General features: G+C 38.3%; 1 protein-coding gene across 1 annotated transcript in view; it reads right to left on the reverse strand.

Moving 5' to 3' along the window:
• Nucleotides 1-20,231, reverse strand: part of LOC145946861 (uncharacterized) — a 37,981-nt gene that overhangs the window by 15,976 nt on the left and 1,774 nt on the right. The window contains exons 2-6 of the mRNA XM_083056612.1: nt 14,543-14,746; nt 14,243-14,437; nt 13,322-13,411; nt 12,703-12,947; nt 12,412-12,571 (exon numbers count right to left, since the gene is read on the reverse strand). Coding sequence (XP_082912738.1) covers nt 12,412-12,571; nt 12,703-12,947; nt 13,322-13,411; nt 14,243-14,437; nt 14,543-14,744 — 892 coding nt within the window. The 5' untranslated portion in view covers nt 14,745-14,746. The remainder of the gene's footprint in view (nt 1-12,411; nt 12,572-12,702; nt 12,948-13,321; nt 13,412-14,242; nt 14,438-14,542; nt 14,747-20,231) is intronic.

Raw genomic sequence — 20,231 nt, forward strand, 5'->3', positions numbered from 1 at the left:
CGATACGCATTGTTGATCAAGAAGGACGATTGTTGGATTTTCGAGGAGAGGAAGTTACTGTAAGATTGCACGTACGGCGTCGACAAAATTAGCGTGTGATGCTCGTGCTAAATGATACGGAGCACGTGAGAGATAATAATTTTACGAGGGACATTACGAGGGACAATACTTTTGCGAGAGCAACTGCGGCAGTGAGCGACAATAATCAGAGATCTCGTTACACTAAAAAGAAACTCAGCGCATTGAATCGCGAATTTTTAAAATCATTGGGATTCATCGTACGAAAAGATGATTGATATTTTGAATATTGGTGGTGAACCAGTCTTTGATGATCGTATCGTCAAGGTTGAGACACATACATACAATCCATATGCTAACACATCGCTTGGACATAGCGACGAGATACGGATACCTATACACCACCAGGATTTGTACACGTTGCCGTGCGAAAGCTTTTTGTATGTCGAGGGAAAGTTGATAACATCTAAAATAGATGCAAATGAAACGATGATATTAACAAATAATTGTGTTGCGTTCATGTTTGATGAAATTCGATATGAACTCAATGGTGTGGAGATTGATCGCAACAGAAACGTTGGAATAACTTCAACGATGAAAAATTATGTTTCTTTAACAACCGAGAGAAGTAAAATCTTGAAGAATGCTGGATGGGATATGACACATAATGGGTCATGTAATGAAATTTGTATGTTCAACTTTTGCGTGCCGCTCAACATGCTATTGGGATTTTGCGAAGATTATAAACGTGTTGTGATTAATGCTCGCCATGAATTAATTTTGATACGTTCGCGCAACGACAACAATTGTTTGTATGGACCTGCTGAAGCTGCTATTGAATTATTCAAGATACAATGGCGTATGCCTCATGTACTATTGAATGAGGTTAATAAACTGTCCTTGCTACGAGCATTGGAAAGCGGGCAATTCTTAAACATGAGTTTTCGCGCTTGGGATCTATACGAATTTCCTCTGCTACATAGTACAACCAAGCATTCATGGACTGTGAAAACTGCTTCTCAGCTGGAAAAGCCGCGATATGTGATCTTTGCACTGCAGACTGGTAGAAAAAATATTATGACAAAAGATGTTACTGTATTCGATCATTGTAAATTAGCCAACGTAAAGCTGTATCTAAACTCTGAATCTTATCCCTATGATGATTTAAATTTAGATTTTGAAAAAAATAGATTCGCACTCTTGTTTGATATGTACTCTCGTTTTCGCAAATCTTATTACGGGTGTGATATTGAGAATGTACTAACTATCGCGAAATTTCTACATTGCGGTCCTCTCGCAGTTATTGATTGTTCGCGACAAAATGATTCTGTCAAAAATTCTACCGTGGACGTGAGAATAGAGTTTGAATGTAAGGAAGATGTACCGGCAAATACTACAGCATATTGTCTCATCTTGCATGATCGTGTTGTCGAATATTGTCCTTTGTCCAACGTAGTTCGTAAAATTACATAATCAGCAATTATCCCCTCCTCCGATGTAATATAAATGATTGAGATTTTTAACAATCTGCATCAGTCGTCCAACATTCTTGCAACAAAATGGTTGTACCGACGTTTGTGGATCTGCAAGGATTTATTCTCAATAAACGATTTATCGTGAAGGAAGCGGCGATTCTGAGAAGAGGATTCGTTGTTTCACATTATTTTTTCGCATGCCCCGTACCATGGGGTGTGCTCATAAAATCGGAGAGGCGTCAAGCTTCATGGTTGACTCGAAATCATCATGGATTGCAATGGGAAGATGGAAGCGTTCCATACTGCATGGCTCAGCGTTTGATTACAACAGCTATCGCTGGTATGATACAAGAAGAAGAAGAGACATCCTCTCTTGTGTACGTAAAAGGTCATGAAAAGCGAGAATGGTTGACCAATATAATGGATGATGCGAGAAACGGTTTCATTATTGAGACCTTGGATGCAAACTATGAAGATATTCCTGCATTAAACAACTTAGATACTACCTATAGCCTACGTTGCGATAAACATGTAAAAAATTGTGCTTTAGAAAATGTATTTAAAATATTTAATTGGTGGTCAAATCATCACAATGATTCGCCACACCCTTTTATTGAATAAATTAATATTGAAATAATATTATCTTTGTTCGCTCATTTTCCTCATACGCATACAAGTATTATATGTCCACACGTGCTCGTATTAATTTCATCATGTGACAGCATTCTTATGTTATAATTTTTTTTTAAATATAGTCGATTGAGGTTCGAAAGTGGTTGATTGACGTTCGATCGATGTTCGAACGTGGTTGATCGAGGTTCGAAGGTGGTTCGATCGATGTTCGAACGTGGTTGATCGAGGTTCGAAGGTGGTTCGAAAGTGGTTCGAAAGTGGTTGATTAACGTTCAATCGATGTTCGAACGTGGTTGATCGAGGTACGAACGTGGTTCGAAAGTGGTTGATTGATGTTCGATTGATGTTCGAACGTGGTTGATCGAGGTACGAACGTGGTTCGAAAGTGGTTGATTGACGTTCGATCGATGTTCGAACGTGGTTGATCGAGGTTCGAAGGTGGTTCGATCGATGTTCGAACGTGGTTGATTAACGTTCAATCGATGTTCGAACGTGGTTGATCGAGGTTCGAAAGTGGTTGATTGACGTTCGATTGATGTTCGAACGTGGTTGATCGAGGTACGAACGTGGTTCGAAAGTGGTTGATTGACGTTCGATCGATGTTTGAACGTGGTTGATCGAGGTACGAACGTGGTTGATTGACGTTCGATCGATGTTTGAACGTGGTTGATCGAGGTACGAACGTGGTTGATTGACGTTCGATCGATGTTTGAACATGGTTCGAAAGTGGTTCGAAGGTGGTTCGAACATGGTTCTATTGACGTTCGAAGGTGGTTTCAATTTTAAATATTATTCATATGCTTATTCTCATCATGGAATCTTTGTCTCGGACCATCTGTTTTCTTATCTTATGTGCCGAGTAAGCGTTCAAGCTATTATGTCATACACCCCCTACTGTTTCTACCGAGAACGGATCTGTCTTCGCGATGTTCATCATAAAGTTTATGATATTTGAGGTGTAAAGATTAGAAGTGACAAAATGGAGAGAGAAGTTATTATGATTGATAGTGATGATGAAGATGTAATTATAATCGACAACATTGACAATGAGGTGGAGATGATAGATATTGCGGAAGAATCTGATAATAGTGATATGGAAGGATTAGATGAAGGGTTAGATGTAGAACCCTTCATAGATTCAGACTATAATAGTGAATGTAGTGAAGACTTCGCTGAAACATCCCAGCAAGTATTAAGCACATCAGAAATTTTAACAGTGAATGAAACTATAAAGATGTGTGCTATATATTATTATTATACCCCTGGACATGATCTCAAACTGTGTACACATTGTTTCGTAAGAATAGCGGAATTGTTTACATCTATTCACGCAGTACGTGAACATTTAACAAATATGTACGGTGTAATGTTAAAAAAATGGTGTTGCGATTGTGGTGGTCCGTTGCACCAAATAATGTTATGCAACATGTGTCCGGTGTGTATGCATTGTAAGTATCAGTTTTTATTCATGTTAATTTACTCTAAAATTTAAAAATTATTAAATTAATAAAAAAAACTTTTTTTTTTTGTTATGTAGAAACCGCATCCACCTCGCCTCACAGCCACCGCCGACACCACCTCGCAGCCACCATCGCGCTGCTTTATATATTTTATATTTTTATATATTATAATTATTGTATTATATTTTACATTTTATATTTTACATTTTATATTGTTTATCTTATTATTTGTATTTTTTCTTATATATTCATATTATATTATTATATTTTTATATTATATTATTATATTTTAAATTCACACATACACACACACAAACATTTTGTAAAATATACACACACACACACACACACATACACACATACACACAAACATTTTGTAAAATACACACACACATAGTTATATAATAAAAATTACTTTAAATATTTAAAAAAAATGTATTTATTTTAGAATAGGTCCTCACCCCTTCCTCATCCTAAAAATATTAATTTAAAAAAATATTTAAAAAATTCTCTCTCGCGTCCGCCTCTCGCGCTCTCCTTCGCTGCATCAGCTCTCGCGCTCTCCATCGCCGCATCGTCTCGCAACATCTCTCTCTCGCTCTTGTAATATCTCTCTCGCGTGCACCTCGCGCTCTCCTTCGCTGCATCAGCTCTCGCGCTCTCCTTCGCGTCATCTCGCTACCTCTCGTCATCTCGCGCTATCTCTCTCGCTCTTGCATATACGCCTCGCTTGCGTCATCTCTCTCGCGTGCGACTCGCGCTCTCCTTCGCGTTCCTCTCTCCCCGCAGACCCCTCACCCATAAAGCTTCATGCGGTCTTTCACGGATTCCTCTCTCCCCGCGGACCCCTCGCAGACCCTAACCTCGCGGACGCCTCCCCCTCCCCGCGGACCCCTCGCGGACCCTAACCTCGCGGACACCTCCCCCTCCCCGCGGACCCCTCGCGGACCATACCCTCGCGGACGCCTCCCCCTCCCCGCGGACCCCTCGCGGACCCTAACCTCGCGGACGTCTCCCCCTCCCCGCGGACCCCTCGCGGACCCGGTACCAAAATCGCGGACGCTTCCCCCTCCCCGCGGACGCCTCCCCCTCCCCGCGGACCCCTCGCGGACCCGGTACCAAAATCGCGGACGCTTCCCCCTCCCCGCGGACGCCTCCCCCTCCCCGCGTGACGTCATTCCCCGCGCCCTGGGTTCCCCTCGCCCCTCACCCCCCCTCATTGCCCCTGGGTTAGAACTCTCATAGTATTACTACTTATTATATTTTATATTTTATTCTATATTTTATTTTATATTTTACATATATTCCTCGCGATTCTTTGTTATATATAATTATACCAACATTTTCATCCCTCAACATAATTTTTTTATAATTAATTATAATTAATTTAAATTTAATTATTAAATAAATTAAATAAAAATTATTAAACAAGTTACATAACAATAAAATGCCTGATATTTTTAAGTTAAATATAAAGATGGAAAGGACTTCCGTTTCCGGTGTTAACGGTGACAGTTGAGGTGAAAGTGAGAGAGGTAAATTAGAAAAGAAAAAGAGTGTTAAGAGTGGAATAAGTGTGGAATAAGGGTGAGAGAGATGCAAGGAGGATAGGTATGGAACGAGTGCAAGGAGAGAGAGTGTAAGAATGCAGTAAGAGAGTGAGAGAGAGCAGGGAAAAGTGACAGCTGGGTGAGTCAGCAGATTGGTAGGTAGAAGAGGGTGGCGGAGGGAGTGGAAGGGGGGCTAGGGAAGTGAATACCGTGGGGATAAAGAGAGGGAGCTAGCGTACGGAACGAGAGCAGGGAAATTGTGATAGGCAGCATAAGGAACAGATAAGCATAGAGTATAGAGCACGAAGAAGGGAATATGGACGAGAAAACAGGAATTAAGGAAAGTTCGACGATTGATAGAAAGGGGAGTGTAGGATGCAATGAAGAGATGTTAAAAAGAAAAAGGGATGAAAGGGATGAGGAAGAAATAGGAAAAGTGGTAGAAAGGGAAGGGGAGAGGAAAAGGTTATTCGGGAGAAGTAGAAGAATAGTAAGATCACCGGAAGAGAAAAAGAGGGAGGGACCGGAAGAGGAAAAGAGGGAGGGACCGGAAGGGTGGACAGATTATATTAGGGAGATGAATAGGGAATTAAAAAACGAAATATTAAATGAATTATTAGAGGGGATGAGGGGAATGAAGGATGAAATTAAAGAGGAGATTAAAGAAAGCAGTAGAGGACAAGTGGAGATAAGGAGGGAACTAAAGGAGCTAAAGGAGGAACTAAGCGAGAAGGAGAGAAGATGGGAGAGTGAAAGGATAGAATTGGAAAAGAGGCTGAAAGAGATGGAGAAAAGAATGGAAAGGTCGGAATCAGAGAGGATTTTAAGTAAGGGGGAGGGGGAGAGCGCGGGGGCGGAAAACGGAGAGGGAAGGAGGGAGGGAATAGGGGAGTTAATGGGGAAACTGAGCGCATTGGAATGGAATCTGGAGAGGAAGGAGAGGGAGGAGAGGAGAAGGAATATAGTAATAAAGGGGATCAAGAAAGGGCAGGGGGAGTTACAGGAGGAGGTGAAAAAGTTATTCAGAGAATTGGGAGTGGAAGAGAGAATAGAGAATGTGAGGAGGGTAGGAGGTAAAAATAAGGATGGATATAGTGTAGCGATGGTGAGGTTGGAGAGTATAGACATGAAGAGAGAGATAATGGAGAAGAAAAGGAGGTTAAAAGGGAGGGAGGAAAGAACAGAGGACGATCTCACATGGAGGGAGAGGAAAATGATGTGGAGACTAAGAGAGATAGCGAGAAGGGAGGAAAAAGAAGGGAGGAGGACATGGGTGAAATATGGGAAAGTTTGGATAGGGGGAAAATGGTGGAGGTGGGACGAAGGGAGAGAAGTTCTTGTGTCGGAGGGGGGAACGGTGAAAGATTTGGGGAGGGCAGGTAGAGGCGGAGAGAAGGGTGAGAGGATGGAGGAGGAGATAGGGAGCGAGGAAAAAAAGGGAAAGCGGTTACAGGGGGAAGGGATGTAGGAGGAAGAGAGGGGAGAGAAAGGGATGAAGAAGATAAAGGGGGAGGGAGTAAGAGGGATACAGGGTTAAATAGAAATAGTAGAAAAAAGGAAGAAGGGTGGAGGGTGATGTTCTGGAACGTGGCGGGATTAAATAATAAGGACACGGAGTTTTGGGAAATGATAGGGGAAAAGGATATCGTCTTTTTAATATAAACTTGGGTGGATATAAAGGGGTGGGAGAAGATAAAAGGGAGGTTACCGAAGGGATTTATTTGGGAGGTTCAATTTGCTAAGAGAAGAAATAAGAAGGGGAGGGTTATGGGAGGAATTGTGGTGGGAGTTAAGAAGGGGATAACTGTAGAAAATAAATCGGGAGAAGAAAGGGAGGGTAGGATGGAAAAGACGATCTTATTGGGGAAGGAGAGATGGAGGATGGTGGGAGTTTATATAAATGGGGATATAGTGGAAAAATTGAAGGGGATGGAAGAATGGATGGAGGAGGAAGGAGGAAATACAAGGACAATAATTGGTGGAGACTTCAACGCGAGGACAGGGAGTTTGGGGGGTCGGATTTGGGAGGAGGAGATAAGTTGGGTAGAGGAAGGGAGGAAGTCAAAGGACAAGAAAGTAAATGCGGATGGAAGGATGGTGATGAGTAAACTAGAGGAGATGGGATGGGAAATTTTCAACGGAGGGATGGAAGGAGATGAAGAGGGTGATTGGACGTATATGGGGCCAAATGGGAATTCAGTGATTGATTATATAATAGGAAACAAGGAAGTAAGAGAAAGGGTTGGGTATCTGAGGGTGGGGGTAAGAGTGGACTCGGATCATATGCCGGTGACAATAGGTATCAGAGGGGAAGGAGTTAATAGAAGCAAAAAGAGAGAAAAGGGTATGAAAAGGTGGAACTGATCTGAGGAGGGGAGAAAGGAATTCAGGGAAGAATTGGGGGAGGTGCAAAGAGAGAAGAGCGGATTAGAGGAGGATTGGATGAGGATGAAGGAAAAACTGGTAACGATAATGAAGAAGGGTAACAAGGTCGGAGGGGGGAACAAAGGGAAAGGGAGAGGGTGGTTTGACGGGGAGTGTAGAGAGGAGAAAAGAAAGGTAAGAAAGGAGTTGAGAAAATGGAGAAGGGAAGGAGGAGAGGGGATGGATTATAAAGAGATGAAAAGAGGGTATGGGAAACTGTGCAGGAGGAAAAAAGAGGAAGAGAACGAGGAGTGGATAAAAAAGGCCAAGGAGGCGAAAACGGAGGGTCAGGTGTGGGAGATAGTGAGAAGGGAAAGGAAGGGAGGGAGAAAGGAGACGGGAGAAGGAATAAAGAGGAGTATGTGGGATAATTATTTTAGGGATTTACTAGGAGCAGTAGACACAAGGGTGATGAGGGGGATGCATGGGGGACAAAGGGGGGATGAGGAGGTCGCACTAAGTAGGGAGGAAGTAAGAAAGGCGATAAATAAAATAAAGGAGAAAAAGGCAGTGGGTATTGATGGGATACCGGGGGAGGTATGGAAATACGGAGGGGAGAAAATGAGTATGGGAGGAGTGGGTATGGGAGATTTGTAGTAGGATTTGGAAGGGGGAGGGATGGATAGGGGAATGGTGTGAGGGATTGGTGGTGCCAATTTTGAAGAAGGGAGAAGGAAAAGAAGTTTCGGACTTTAGAGGAGTTACGCTGACACCGTCGTTGTACAAGGTATATACGGCGGTGTTAGCAGAGAGGTTAAGGATAGACATAGAAGGGAAGGGGCTGATTCCGCCGAATCAGGCGGGCTTTAGGAGGGGAATGGGAACGATGGATAATGTATATGTGTTAAATTACCTGATAAATAAGCGAATTAGTAGAAAGGGGGGGATGTTGGTATTATTCTTCGTGGACCTGAAGGCCGCGTTCGATTCGGTGGATAGGTCAGTATTATTAGCGGCAATGAGGGAGAGAGGGGAGAGAGAGGGCTTGGTAAAAAGGAGCGAGGATGTGTTGGGAGAGGTAAGCTTCAGAGTAAAAATAGGGGAGGAAACAGGGGAGAGGTTTTGGACAGGAAGAGGAGTGAGACAGGGATGTCCCTTGAGTCCGTTACTCTTTTTTATTGATGGCGGACTTGGAGGATGAGATGAGGAGGGGGTTATGGGGATGGGTGAAGTTGGGAGGGGACAAAGTCTACACATTGGCGTATGCAGACGATGTTGTGGTAATGGCAGAGGAGGAGGGAGGGATGAGGTGCATGCTGGAGAGGTTGGGAAGATATTTAGAGGGAAAGGGATTGGAATTAAACACGAAGAAATCGAAGATAATGAGGTGTAGGACGGGGGGAGGGAGGTTCAAGAAGGTCAGTTGGAGATGGAAGGGGATGGAAATAGAAGAAGTCAAGGAATATAAATATCTGGGATATATAGTACAGAGAAATGGAAGGCAGGATAAGCAGGTAAGGGAAAGAGTAGCGAAAGGGGCAGCTATACTGGGGCAAGTATGGGGAATAGGGAAGAGACGATTTGGAGCGGATTGGGGGAAAAGAGTATGGTTATTTGATGCGTTAGTATGGGCGGTGATGGGATATGGGGTGGAGGTGTGGGGATGGGGAGAGAGAGAAGGAATAGAAAGGATTCAGGAGAGATATCTAAGATGGGTAATGGGAGTGGAGTGGGGGACTCCGGGGTATATGATAAGGGAAGAGCTGCAAAGGGAAAAGATGAGGGCAAGGATGGGTAGAAGGGCATGGGGATATGAGGGAAGGTTGGAAGGATGAAGGGGAGGGTTGTTGGCGAGGAAATGTTGGGAGGAAATAAAGATCAGAGCGAAAAAAGGTAGCGGATTATCGGAATGGGAAGAGGAGAGAAGAGACTTTTTCAACGATAGGGGAAAGAACTTGAAAGAGGTGGAGGAATCTAGAGAGAAAGGTGAATTCCGATCTGGATCCCCAGGATGAGAACCCCTTCTCCAGATGATCACCACTGCTACTTAGTTTACCTTGTCTACAGACAAGACCTTTGGATCCCCAGGATGAAAACCCCTTCCACAGATGAGCACCCTTACTGCTTCACTGCTCGCGGCTACTGCGTAGCTTCCTTTGTCAGAGACAAAGGCACAAGATGACGTCATCCAACTGTCACCTTTGTTCGTTATATGCAATGACGCAACACTCGCGTCACACACTTTGTTAATAATTAATTGTATTAATTATTGTTTCAGGATCCACCAGGATGTGGCAGCTTCCAGTCTATACGTCAGGACCTGTCCAGGATTCATCGAAGACGTCACCACGCACAGGATTTCGTTTATGGATAAATGAACGAGCACTCGATTTTATATTATAATTATATAAAATATTTATTTAAAATTAACATAAAATAATACTCTCCCTTCACATCCAAAACAAAATAAAATTACACGCACAAATAAAATAAAATATTCTTTGTTGAATTGCACGACTTGACTCATGCGTCTTTCCGCGTCGGTGGTCGCGAGAGCAAGAGCCTCGAATCCTCTCTCGGCTCTCCCTATATAGCCGTGAGCCCCCACTCTGCGTCGTCGAGAGCTCCTTGCGCCTGCGCGTCCTCAAAAGAAGTCTGCAGCGGCTGACCTCTTTCCCTGGTCCCGGATCTGGTCTGTCGGGACCCCTTCGGCCGTCTTCTCCTCTGTAGACGGGCTTGGCGGTTGTTTGGCTGGCTCCTTGCTGGTCGTAGCTGTGGCCATCCTCACCACTCGTACGCGGTTGCAAGGTTAAGTTGTTAGGTTAAGAAGAGAGGTAGGAAGGGGGATAGGCGTGTGTGTGTGTGTGTGTGTGTGTGGAGAGGTAGGTTAGCGGCGAGAGGAGGGAATTTTCTTTTGTATTATTTTTTGTATTTATTGTATCGGCAATTGTTTGCCGATTCTTATGATTTTATACTCTTGTTTTTTATTTTCATGTTATTTTTTTTATTATTCTGTGTAATGGAGCTGAAGGAGATTGTATACAATGTATGTAAATTGAAACCCTAAGGGGGACAATAAAATTATATCTATCTATAAAGATTGAAAAAATGCACATTTTTAAAAATATAATTAAAAATATATATATACAAAGTATAATTCATTTAATAATGAATGAATGAATGAATGAATGAATATTTATTCCGCTGCCCCTCAAGGATTGCGGGGCGTTTTCAGGGGACCGCCAAACCCCTTACATCCACCCATCTATCTTCTCCCTTTCTTTATACAATTCTCTTTCCTCAATATACATCATACATCCACACTCCTCTTCTTCTCCCTTCTCCTCTCCTGTCATCCTTCCTTCCTTCCTTCCTGTCTCCCGGGCCTCTGTTTCCTCCTCCTTCTCCTCTCCTCCTTTCCTCTCTCCCTCACCCTTTTTACACAATTTTCTCAATCCCCTAACCTGGCCACTTAGAGACCTCACAATAATCTAACCTGACCTCCCACACCCTTTTCCCCTCTTCCTCTACTCCACTTCCTCTTTATCCTCCCTCCGCTCCTCTCTCCCTCACCCTTTTACACAATTTTTCCGTCCCCTAACCTGGCCAATTGGAGACCTCACAATAATCTAACCTGACCTCCCACACCCTTTCCCCTCTCCCCTCTTCCTCCTCTCCCCTTCCTCTTTATCCTCCTCCCCCCTCCTGCCCTATTCTAACCCTCCTACCTCCCCCGCCTCTCACCTTATCACCTCCCTATCTTTATCTTTTGATCCACTCTCCTCCCTCGCTATCCCACCCCCATTTCTCCCCGTCTATTTCTATCTTCCTATTCCATACCCTTACCGCCTTCCCTTTCCTTTCTTCCTCTTTCGCCCATTCTAACAATTTCCACCTTACTCTCCTCTCCTCCATCGTCAAATCCTCTTCTATGCCGACTCCCCACCTTCTCCTAAAATCCCACCTTCTCTTTAACAACTTTTCCCTATCCTTCTCTTCTTCTAATTCCACTATCAGCACTTTCTTCCCCCTTTCCCCCGTTCTCTCTCTAACTTCCCTCACCTTCACCTCCTTTCCTACTGCCCATGCCATCAACCATTCCATCATCATTCTTCTTTCTTCCTCATCTTCCCCCTCTATCCCTCTCCAAATTATATTCTTTTCCCTACTTCTTCTCCTCTCTATTTCCTCCTTCCTCTCCCTCTCCTCTCTTTCCCTTTCCCCTCCCTCTAATCTCTTCCTTCTTTCTAACGCTATCCCTTCCCACTTCCTCCCTATCCTATCCTCCTTTCCACCCTCTTCCCTCCCCCTACCCCTTCCTTTTTCTCTCCCTCCTTAACTCTTTCCCCCCCTTATCCTTTCCCCTAACTTCATCCTCCTCCATCAACTTCCACCACCAGTCCCTCCTATTTCCCTCCGTATTACCCCCCGTCCCTCTCTCTACGCTTACTTCTCTCCTTTTCTCCCTCCCGCCTCTTTCCTTCTCCCTACTATCCCTTTCTGTTTTACTCCTCTCATTCCCCCCTTCACTCCCTTTCCTCAATTTCCCTTCCCCTTTCACCTTCCTCCCTCTCACCACCTCCCTCTCACCCTCGTCCGATGTTCTCTCTCCTCCTTCCTCCTCGACCTCCATGACCTCGTCTCTCTTCCCTTCTCTCTTCTTCCTGCCCGCGCTTACTTTCTTCTCTCTTCCTCCGCTCTCCTCCTTCCCCCTCCGCTCTCCTCCTTCCCATAATTCATTTAATATATATATATATTTATAATATTAACTCTCTAAGAGGGACCATTTATTATATTAAAAACCAAAGACCGATTAAAAGAAGTCAATTACAAGTGATTTGATAATCTACGAAGAGAGAATGATTTTAATAAAAGCGCGTTAAGCAAAAGATAATCTAAAAAATTATTTACCAATTATTAAATGCGCCAATTTTAATTTGTTAAATGTTTTCTTGGACCGCCTTCCCAACCAACTGTAGGTTGCTGCAAGGTCATTTGTAATTAACATTTGCAAAGTTCGTTGTGTAAAATTATATACAGAACTTCCACCAATTTTTGAAAGTTCATCTATCTGTAAAATTCAAAACAAAAATAATATATTGACTAAAATTTCATTAATTAATAAAGTACATATTATAACACTGCAATGTAAAAATGTAATATATTCGAGAATAACAGACATTTTAAAAATTAAAAAATTACCGCAGTATTAAAATTTTTCTCATCATTCAAATGTTCTTCGACACATATTAGATCTTCTTCGTTTTGTAATGGAAAGTTAAAAATGGTAAAGAATAAAGTTGCTTCTTGCACTCCTTGCTGAGTCACCTTATCATTTGTAAGCAGACGATTTATAGATGTGGTTAATTCGTGCAAAGTATCATTATACTGCCACATACTTGCTTTCAGCATATTTTGTTGTCGAATGATTTCTTTAAAATAATTTTCTGAAAAAAGAGTATATATACCTATATATCTAATCAATTATCGAACATGTAATTACGATAATAAATTCATAATTTTATATAATAAGATTGATAATAAGTTTATCGAAAAGAACTGTACATTAAATATGTTACTCGCAATCGCCGAATTTGCCCATTGCCTGAATTTTTTAACCACGACGCGATGTAAGTTTAAATGTCCACAACGCGTTCTGGGTATTTATTTCGGTCACGATGCGTTGTGAGTGTTTTTTAACGCCCAGTGGCTGAAATAAATATTCAGAATCCGTTGTGGACATTTAAGCTTACTCACATCGTGTTGGTTAAAACATTTGGGCAATGGACAAATTCGACGATTGCCAGTAACATATACATACCACAATTGTGTTTCAAATGTACTGGGCAACATTTACATTCTGTCATGAATGGATCGTTGCCATTCAATGATTCGTTATTATCTACAAAATCTACAGAAAAATACGTTATAAGCTTTTATATTTTGTAAAAAGTTGTGATTAATAATTCTATATTACGAAAAACAATTTACCCTTAGAAGGTGATAAGTTCCTTCGAAATTTCTCATTTTGTAATATATCAAAGTCATTAGTAGCTTCATCACTCTTTTTTTTAACTTTGTTTTTATAAAAGTATTAGTGTCTGGAAGAAAAGACGATTAAGGACTAAACGATTGAATGTGTTTTTTTGAATTTATAAATTGTTCGCTACTCTATTCTATTTTATTCCTAAAAACTTAATTTTTTTTAAAGATAAATTTTTAGGGGGATTATATATAACATTCTTTTTCATAGTATATTATTATTTAAACTTTAAATAAATAATATAGCTCGCTTTTATTTCTCAGGTAATTTCATATTTTTTCAAAACAATTGTCCAACAAACTAAGTTATAGATAAATGAATGTGTTATTGTATTATACGAGTTATTTTATATAATAGTAATAATTTATTAAATTAGATTAATAATAATGAACCCTATCTGTATTAGTACATGCTCTCAAATAATTGATACATATGCAAGATAATTCGCATATATAATATGATAATACAAGCATTTATGTATAACTTGCTTTTTTAAAAATTTAATAAAAATATTAAATAATTACCTAATTTTAAAAAACACTTTAAAAAATAGACTTAATTTAAAAAAATTAGTTAGTTTAATATAAAAAGATTTTAAAAAGTAAAAATGCATAGCGCCAGATACTACTGTCTTTGATTTATAAGATGGTACAAAATTTTTATAATGTAGCACACACAAATAAATAAATGCATACGAACCATTCGTTAAACGTGGAGGAGTTGGCAGTTTAGTCGGCAAATTGTTATTATCGTCTGATGACGAATTGTTCTCCTCAAATGAAGAACCGAAATTTTTTTTCGTCACTTTTCTTTTACTTCTAAGTGACCTGTCAGAGTTTATGTCTGAGGAATATTCCGCCTTGCGGCATTTATCTTGTGCTACGGAATAATTGGCTAGAACAAAATAAGTATAACATTACGACAATGCAATAAATAGATTTTTCGTCAATTGGATACATCAAAACGTAAAGTAGTATATTATATAAGTAGTATATTTACCGAAAGTTCCATTTCGTACGATCCTGATGGGATATAAGGGCAATGAAACGTCTGGTGAATTATGATTTTTTATTGCGGTCGTCAACTTCTCAGATGTAATAAGTGACGGCCAGTAACATTTGTTATCTAATATCCAATTAGATGGTACTACCTCCACAGTATCTTCTTCTATGAAGATTACGATTGTCCATGTCTTCGCCATTCCTACAAATTATTAACCATTTGTGTATGCAACTTCAAAAAAATAATTTTAAATATTATTAGTATTCGGAATCAAACCGCTAACGAACATAAGGAAACTCGATTTTTTGTCTTATAAAATTTATTTAATTTATTTACTTTTAAGATATATATATAGAATTTATATTTAATTTTTAGATATATTCTCAGAATACTTTTATATTATAATAATATTCTTTGAAACATTATTCATAATTTTCTTAAATACTAACAAGTCAATAAATTTAAGATTTAAAAAAAGAATGATTAATCTATATTTTTATTAATTTTAATTGCAAAATATAATCAACATTATTTAAAAAATTCTAAATTAAAAATTTTTAATATATAAAAATAAAATTATTAAATCTATAAAATTTAATTAGAGCGAATGAAGCAAGGGAAAAACAACAAATTTATATTTAAAATGTAATCTTATACATTTATGCGATATTTCATTTATGTTCCAACTTTGAAGATCGTTAACAACATTTTCTACTAAATATATACCTAAATCAGAAGACTTGCATGGCTCATTATAAAAATCTTTTGTTAATTTATATTTATTTCCAATTATTACAGTGTTTTCATTATTACTAGCAATATTTTTAACTAAAATAATATCACCATTATTTAAACTACAACAATTATCAGGTTCTTTTATTTTTAAAGTAAAATTAGGAAACACTATTTTTTCCCATTGACTAGTATATAAAAATTGATCTAAAGGTCCGTTATTATGCTTATTTAATAATTTGGGTTTCGAAGTTAATTTATTTTCTTCATCTAATTCCGCAAGATTTTCTTCATATATACGATTTACTATTTGTTGTAATACTTTATCTTTTTTACTAATGTATCCTTTTATCTTTTGCATATAATTTTCAAAGGGATAGGCACCATATTTTTGTAAAATTCCGAATTTTTTTACATCATTGCATAAATGTAATAAATTATGAATATTAATTGAACAATTATCTTTGCCATACAAAATTATATAAGTTTTTATAAAATAATTAAAAAGAGAATTAGCGTAATCTAAATATCTAACATGACGAGGATGAGATGATAAAATAGTGACAGCTACATTTAAAGACATAAAATTGAGATAATTATCACGATTAAGTACAGATTTTAATACAACAGGACCTGTGTACAATAAAAATTGTCTAAATTCTGTAGCCTTCCACCTTCTACTTTCTTCTAATGATTTCGGTTTACGATTAAATTCTAACGGAATATTTTTAATTTGATTTATTAATAAATCAGAAATTTGTGTAATTTGTGCATGAGATAATTTTATTGGTGGTTTACCAAAACACCACATACTCACTAAAGTTTTTGTAACGCCTAGATCAATTAAGTGCATCGGCTCGACAGGAAAATCACTAATCATATCTAAATGTTCGATTAATTCAAGATCAGAAGTTTTGGAATTTATGTGATGTTCTTCTTGAAATTTTGATCTAAAATCGAAATTTTCTATCACGGAATTTATTTAAATTCGAAAAACAAACTCTATTGTTAATATAATCCCCTTCTATAACACATTTTGTACATGAATAATAACCGGTGTTCAAGATTGCAATAATCTATTCGCTTTAATTTTATATCTGTTATAATATTTCGTTATTATATTTAACTTTATAACTGTTATAATATTTCGCGGTCAAATAAATAGAAGAAAAAAGTTCACCTAGCTAGGAATACGTAGGTAATAAATTATTGAGGCAATTAAAATGTCAACAACAAATAACAAATACGCAACGGTTACCGCACTAAGTTACAACTACCAACGTCGCGAAACACATGCGCAAAACGATTACGTGATTTCCGAGGGCCAATCGATGGAACAATCGATTGCCTCGCGCATGTCAGGCCCGTGCCTACTCAGCGCGGATCGCGAGGCAGCCAATGGCGCCAGACGCCCTTGCGTCACCTCAACAACTTTAAATTTGTTGAAAATTGATTGGCGCGTGGTGACGTGACGGGCTCCTGCACCGAGACAATAAAGGGAGCGCCGATAAAATTCTAAGGGTCTTATCTCAGTATATCGCAGTCAAACCGCATATCGCATCTCCGCTTATTGTTAAAACCGCAAATTCGTTGACGACCTCCGCTTACCATTATTACGTTTTCTCTTTGATTTATCGCTCTGAAAAGTATTCAAGTTTTGTATTAATATTGTGCGTGTTCAGTTTTGTTAATTAGTGTATGTCAATTAATTAAAAGTCTTTATATACAAAAAACGGTGACTTATCTATCCAGCGCTTCCTATCTTCACGACGCGCGTTCTCGAACAACCGGTATGACCTTTCGTAAATTTAATAAACGCCTTAGCAGGTGTATCGCAAATAAATCCTTTAATTTTAAAAGAATAATTAAATTTTTCGTTCTCTTTATCTATTATAATACCGTGCGATGATAAATCGATAACTTCGGCGATAAAATCTTTTAAAAATTCATTCGCATCGTCCGGCTTTCTTTCCCCGTGATATATACCTACAATACCTACTTTATTACGATTTTCGATTAAACTACATAATATCGGCCATAACTATTGATTCGAACTTTTAAAAAGTGGTAAACCATCAATATTTATGTAAACTTCTATTTGTTGCAAATTATTTAAAGATATAAATGAACATAGTTTTTGAATACAATTATTTAAACCAAAATGATAATGTCCTGGTTCAACAATTTTCAATGTAGTTTTTCTAGGAGTTTTCATTAATACGCGAGCATCCGAAGGTAATTCATCATGTTTTGATTTTAAAATATTATAGCTAATAATTCGTTAAGTGCAACATGAGTAATTTTATTTTTCAAAGCCCAAGTAGCAAGTTGTGATCGTAGAGAACATTTATTGGCTGTATTATTGGAATTTTCATGATAATTATTAATTGATTCATTAAATAATTCATTATTCAAGGTGCTTTCATTAAAATCTTTAATAAAATCATATTGGATGTATCACTATCCGAACTCTTTAAACTTTCTAATATATTATTATCAAATTCAATATTATCAAAATTATTATGCAAATCAATGCAATTTAATTGTTCATTAATATTCATATCATTATTTATCAAATCATTATTATTTAAATATTGAGCAAAAGCTTGATCAGATTCAACTGAATTTATCGTAGAATCTGTATTAGCTTTTGCTCGCCTATAATATTTGGTTGCAATTTTAGGCATACTCACTTATTTTCCAAGAGTTTCCTAAAGGCAACGCAATCTTGAAGTAGAATAACTACTGTATCAGTGTGGTGTTGCGTAACCTTCACCAATGGGTTTTCCAAAGCAATGAGTCTTCCAGAGCTATATAAAATAAAAAATGTTTTAATTTATAGGATTTAAAAGCATTTATTCTAAAGAAAATATAAAATAAGAATGAGTTTATTAAGCATATTTTATATTTTGGAGTCAATGCGCTAAGTCAAATACATGGGGTGCTTTCCAGCAATGACACAATGCGACACAGTATCATTCTATTTTCTTTCAATACCAGTGAACGACAAAGATAGAATGATACTCTGTGTCGTACTATGTCGTTGCTGGAAAGCACTCATGATTAACATAGTACATACAATATGTAAAAATCTGAAATATGTATTATGTATGGGATATTGTTAGTTCATTAAAAAGTTAGTTTATTTTATTAAAAATATCATCTAAAAATATAAATTAATTTTAAAGATGTAGTAAAATGTATATATCTTTTATGAACATTATATTTCGAGCAGATTCTCAATATCGAAGTAGAACCACATTTCCATAACAAATATTGATACATTTTATTTTTAAAAGAAATTATAATTGCCATAAGTAAATATAAATAAATATGATGCTTTATACATATATTCTATTCTCGCCTGATAAAAAAATGTATCATCATATAAATGAAATACTAACTTCTTAGGTTATGAAAACAATCGGCTAAAATTATATACTATAAATACATATAAAACTATATATATACTTACATTGTTAATTCTCCGTTCCGTGTGTAGTTGAGACCACTGATGAGTAGCCCAGAAATGGGCTGATTTAATAACACGTGTGTCGTGAGACTTTCCAGGAGAGTCGCCGGTACACGAGTTACACGAGTAAGGCTGGTTTGTGTGCCGGTCGTGCGCTGCTTATCGCTGCACGAGCCCGCCAAATCTGGTCACGTGATCGCGCTCGACCAATCCGCGCAAGACTTGTGTATAGCAGTCTTTTCTTTATCGCGTGATACATGCGTGATACCATGGCCCAAGCGTGTGGTATCACGCATGTATGGCGCCATAAAAAAAGATTGCTATGCATGATTATAAAATCTTATAAACATATGATGACGGAAAAATAAGGCTATAGCTTACGTGACGGAAAAATAACGCTATATGCCTTACAAAACTCTTTTTGATGACAAAAAAATGGAATAAGGATAAGTCCAAAATAAGTCCATGTAAAGACGTCCACTGGATGTACAGTATATACTCTTAACAATTATATAAAAGGAATCTCAAATGGACGTCCATTGGATATCTATTGGACGGCCGTTTATATAGCCAATATATATCCTTGTATGGATGTACCTTGGACGACCTTATTATGTCCATGGACGTATGGTGGTAAAATGGACGTAAAACGGACGTCCATAAGACGTACGGTGCTATTTGGGTCGATATTCGATCAATAATCAGGGACCATTTAGTGTTCACATTCAAAGGATTTCTAATCCTAGATCTCTTTTGCATCCAATTTTTGTAGGAAAAGTGATCTTTAATATTATGAAAGAGAGTATTTTGGAGGTTAAAAGAATTGGATTTTCGAAGGTTGCTGTTTTTTTTAAGGATAGGGAGGCGGCTAATAAGTTAATTGAAAATCAGTGTTTAAAGGATAAAGATCTTGTTACCTTTATTCCTCTTTTTTATATCTCTCGTAAGGGTATTATAAGGGACATTCCTTTTGATTTGACAGAGGAGGATGTTATACAGGGCTCAGAAAGTCCTTTTAAAATAGTAGCTGTTAAGAGATTTTTTAGAAGAAATTCACTTGTAAGTAAAGATGTTAATAGTGATAAGAATAATAATGATAAGTCTAATATTGACGTTGGCAAGAAAGCTGAACTTAGTCCTACGTTGACAATGGCAATAACTTTTGAAGGTCAGCGTCTTCCTAAATACATAACACTTTTTCACGTTTCTTATCCGATCTATCCATATGTTTCTAGAGTATCTCAATGTTATTCTTGTTTTAGATTTGGACATGTGAGTGCGACGTGTAAGGGGAAATCTCGTTGTGTGTTGTGTGATGATGAGAGACATGAGGAGGGGACTGTTTGTCCTCGCAGGGAACCTTTGTGTGTAAATTGTAAGGGAAGCCATCCGGCGAATTATCGTGAGTGTCCGGAATTAAGTCTGCAGAGGGAAATTCGTATGATATCAGCATATAGGAATATTACATTATCGGATGCGAGG

Source organism: Prenolepis imparis, unplaced genomic scaffold, assembly GCF_030444845.1.
Source record: "Prenolepis imparis isolate NDT839.2.m4 unplaced genomic scaffold, iyPreImpa1.0 SCAF_24, whole genome shotgun sequence".
Taxonomy (NCBI): domain Eukaryota; kingdom Metazoa; phylum Arthropoda; class Insecta; order Hymenoptera; family Formicidae; genus Prenolepis; species Prenolepis imparis.